Source organism: Pollachius pollachius (assembly GCF_949987615.1).
Source record: "Pollachius pollachius genome assembly, chromosome: 5".
NCBI classification, from domain to species: Eukaryota; Metazoa; Chordata; class Actinopteri; order Gadiformes; family Gadidae; genus Pollachius; species Pollachius pollachius.
Window position 1 is genome coordinate 25372011 of NC_136938.1, and position 3495 is coordinate 25375505.

At 50.3% G+C, this 3495-nt stretch overlaps 1 protein-coding gene across 1 annotated transcript in view; it reads right to left on the reverse strand.

Moving 5' to 3' along the window:
* Positions 1-2525: 2525 nt before the first annotated feature.
* Positions 2526-3495, reverse strand: part of lrp3 (low density lipoprotein receptor-related protein 3) — a gene marked incomplete at its 3' end in the record, with an annotated part of 8216 nt that continues 7246 nt past the window's right edge. The window contains 1 exon segment of the mRNA XM_079736406.1: positions 2526-3059. Within this exon segment, the coding sequence (XP_079592532.1) occupies positions 2526-3059 (534 nt within the window).

Below are 3495 nucleotides of genomic sequence, written 5' to 3' on the forward strand. Positions count from 1 at the left end.
ACCCTCCTGGTACTCCTGTCCCTGGTGTACCTGTGTTTTGTAAAAGACTTTGAAAAAAAATCAATGTATAACAAAGATAGTAGCTTATTAAAGATAATGTGAAGAAAAAACAACAACGTGGTGTGACTATTTTCCTGATGTTTTGTGCCTGGTTTTGTTATGGTTCAAAGTGAATGTCTACATTTGTGTCAGCCTTGGTTTTACACAATAACAATTAGTGCCAATTCGAATGGCCCAATGGGAAACCAGAAATGTCTAAAAAAGGCGCCAAGTCCACATACACCAACATCCAAACAGATAGTCCGACATCTATTGAAAGATAGTCAGACATCATGAAAGTGACATTGGACATCTAGTGAAAGATTGTCTGACATCATGAAACAGATAGTGGACATCCAGTGAAAGACTGACATAATCATAAAAAACTGTTGCAGCAGTTATAAGACTAACCAATTTTCTACATTCAAATTCCTTTCTATTTCACCAGTTTCCTTTAATAAAAAACAATGGCAGAGACAAACACATTTGTGACAATAAATAGTGTTTGTACATCTTGTGTTTCATCACCTGTTTAAATCGAGAGGGTCTGGATACTGATGGTTCTGATGTAGAGGGTCTGGGTTCTGATGTACATAGGGTCTGGGTTCTGACGTAGAGGGTCTGGGTTCTGATATAGAAGGTCTGGGTTCTGAATGCAAAGAAGGTTTAGCAAAACATAGACGGACAGACCGACCGACAGACAGAGAGACAGACATACATGCAAGTTACTGACAGTGTTCGAAATCTAAATGGGGAATAAACAGTATGAAATGTCTGGGACACAAATGTAAATGGTAGCAGTACTAAATATAAATAGAGAAGTAGTGTGATGTCTTTGAACAAATATAAAACCCCAAATCCCCTAATAGCTGGATCCTGGATACAGATGCCAGGCAAAAAAAACAGCACATACTAGAATAGAAACAGAATTAAAATGTATAATTCATTCATAAATGTATCGGGATAGTTGAGGCTACAGTTTGAAAGCAAACGGTTAAACTTCAGAGTTCTTTACACTCTGTATTTTTTTGCAAAGAAAAGTTCATTTATATTTTGAGCATTTGATTTAACACCTGATTATCCTTATTAACAGCATCTAAAATTGATCTTCCAAACACAACATTCTCAGGACAGTTGTATCCATGGATCCAAGTATTAGGAAAGCAGCAACCTGTTCAGTCACAGGAGGGGACCGTTGATGGCTTTCTGTGTTCAAAAGTATTTAAAGACGTAACATCAGCCTCCAAGTAAAACACAGTCTTCAGCCAAAGCCTAATACAAAGCTTTCAGTCACCTGTTGGACCTAAAAAGCAGCAGATGTTTCTCTAGAAATAGTTTAGTAAATGACAGTATCAGTACATGATGGACATTGAAGGACTTATGAAAATTACACATTAGAAAGAAAACGTTTTTTCCAAAAAACGTGTCCACCTTTAAACCAACAGACTTGCATGTTAAAACACAGGAAGGGTCTTAAACAAGGTCTTAAACGCGTTCACCCGGGGGACCCAAAACACATTTCAATGTCCGTTAGACCCGATGTTCTGCGCATTGTTCAGCTGGAACCCACCTCAGACTCCTTAGAGACAATCTGGGTCCTGACCCCCTAGTTTAAGAAACGCTCATCTAGAATAAGGCCATGGAAAACCTTACTGACACGCCCACGCAGACACATGTCTGCGTGTCAGCCTGTGTGTGTGTGTGTGTGTGTGTGTGTGTGTGTGTGTGTGTGTGTGTGTGTGTGTGTGTGTGTGTGTGTGTGTGTGTGTGTGATGTGTCCATTAGGCACACCTGTCCACAGCCAGCAGGCCTCCAGCCAGCAGGGTCTAGCGCAGTGCTGGACCGCAGCATCAGGTGAGACCGGCAGCAGTATTAAGGCGATATGAACACAGTCTTCAGCCTCTGAGGTCGAGCCGTGGTTCAGTGGATCTGAACCCAGAGGCTCTTGGTCACGACGTCGTCTCCTGATGTGAACACACCGCTGTGTTTACACACCCGGAACGTATTCAAACTGAATCTTTGAAAGGCCAAACCCTTTGTAAGGTCCTTAGATGTCTGCTCAACCTGAGGATTCAAACCCAGACACACGAGATCCGAGTACAGAAACGAACCTTACGGGATCATTACAAAACATTGCAGGTAATATACAGTAGAGTCTAACCTTTACCAGATACAACTAGTTGTTCACAACAGGCCCCTCCTAACGGTTCATCTCCACCCTTCCATGTCATCACTTCTTCAAGAAACACTCAAAATAACTAACGGCCATGAGGGAAGAGTTCTCTGTAGATCAGAGCGGTGACGCAGCGTGTGTACATATTGTACCATACAGGGGTTCACAACCCAGCCACACAGCTGGCTCCAACGACGGCCATTACCCACAACCCCCTCTGGCCGGGCTGGAACCTGCCTGGAGCGCAGGTGGAGGTGCAGTTCAGCAGCACGGAGATAGCTCCGCCCACCTGGATCACTGGGCGGCGCCTGGCCTAGCGCGGCACCCCCCCGAACCCCTCCTCCAGCTGGGGGTCCCTCATGGAGGGGGGGGGCAGGCTGGGAGACATGTGACCCAGGGGGGAGTAGCGCTGCAGGGCCACGCCCCTCAGGCTGACCGTCAGCCCCAGGACCATCTTCCTGGAGGCCCTTCGGGGGACTCTGCAGGAGGGGAGGGGGGCCTCGGGGTCCGAGGAGTCGCTGCTGTCCGGGCTGGGCCGGGACCCGCCCCCCTCGGCGGGCCAGCTCTCCACCGAGCCAGGGGACAACGCCGCCCCCTCCTGGCGCTCCGAGGTCCTGTCGGGGGAGAGGGGGGAGGAGCCAGACGAGGGCGGGGCGCGTCCCCGGGTCTCCACCGTGCGGTAGCAGTGTAGCGCCAGGGCCCCGGTGGGCGGGGTCAGCAGGGAGGCGTGGCCGCGGGGGCGGATCCTCTGGGAGACGCGGCGCCACAGGCGTGCAATGCGGCGCCGGGAGGAGCTCCGGCGGATCCGCCGGCACATCGCCGAGCGGAGGTTCTGGAGCACCGAGGTCTGGGGGGGGGGGGGGAGGGAGAGGGGAGAGAGAGAGGGGGAGAGGGCAAGAGGGGGAGAGAGAGAGAGAGGGGGGGGGGGAAGAGAGAGAGAGAGAGAGAGAGAGAGAGAGAGAGAGAGAGAGAGAGAGAGGGAGAGAGAGAGAGGGGGCGGGAGAGGGAGAGAGAGAGAGAGAGAGAGAGGGGGAGAGAGAGAGAGAGAGGGGGGAGAGGGGAGAGAGAGAGAGAGAGAGAGAGGGGGGGGAGAGGGAGAGAGAGAGAGAGAGAGAGAGAGGGGGAGAGAGAGAGGAGAGAGAGGGGGGAGAGGGAGAGAGAGAGAGAGAGAGAGAGAGAGAGAGAGAGAGAGAGAGAGAGAGGGGGGAGAGAGAGAGAATGAGGGAGAGAGAGAGAGAGAGAGAGAGAGGAGGGGGGAGAGAGAGAGAGAGAGAGAGAGAGGG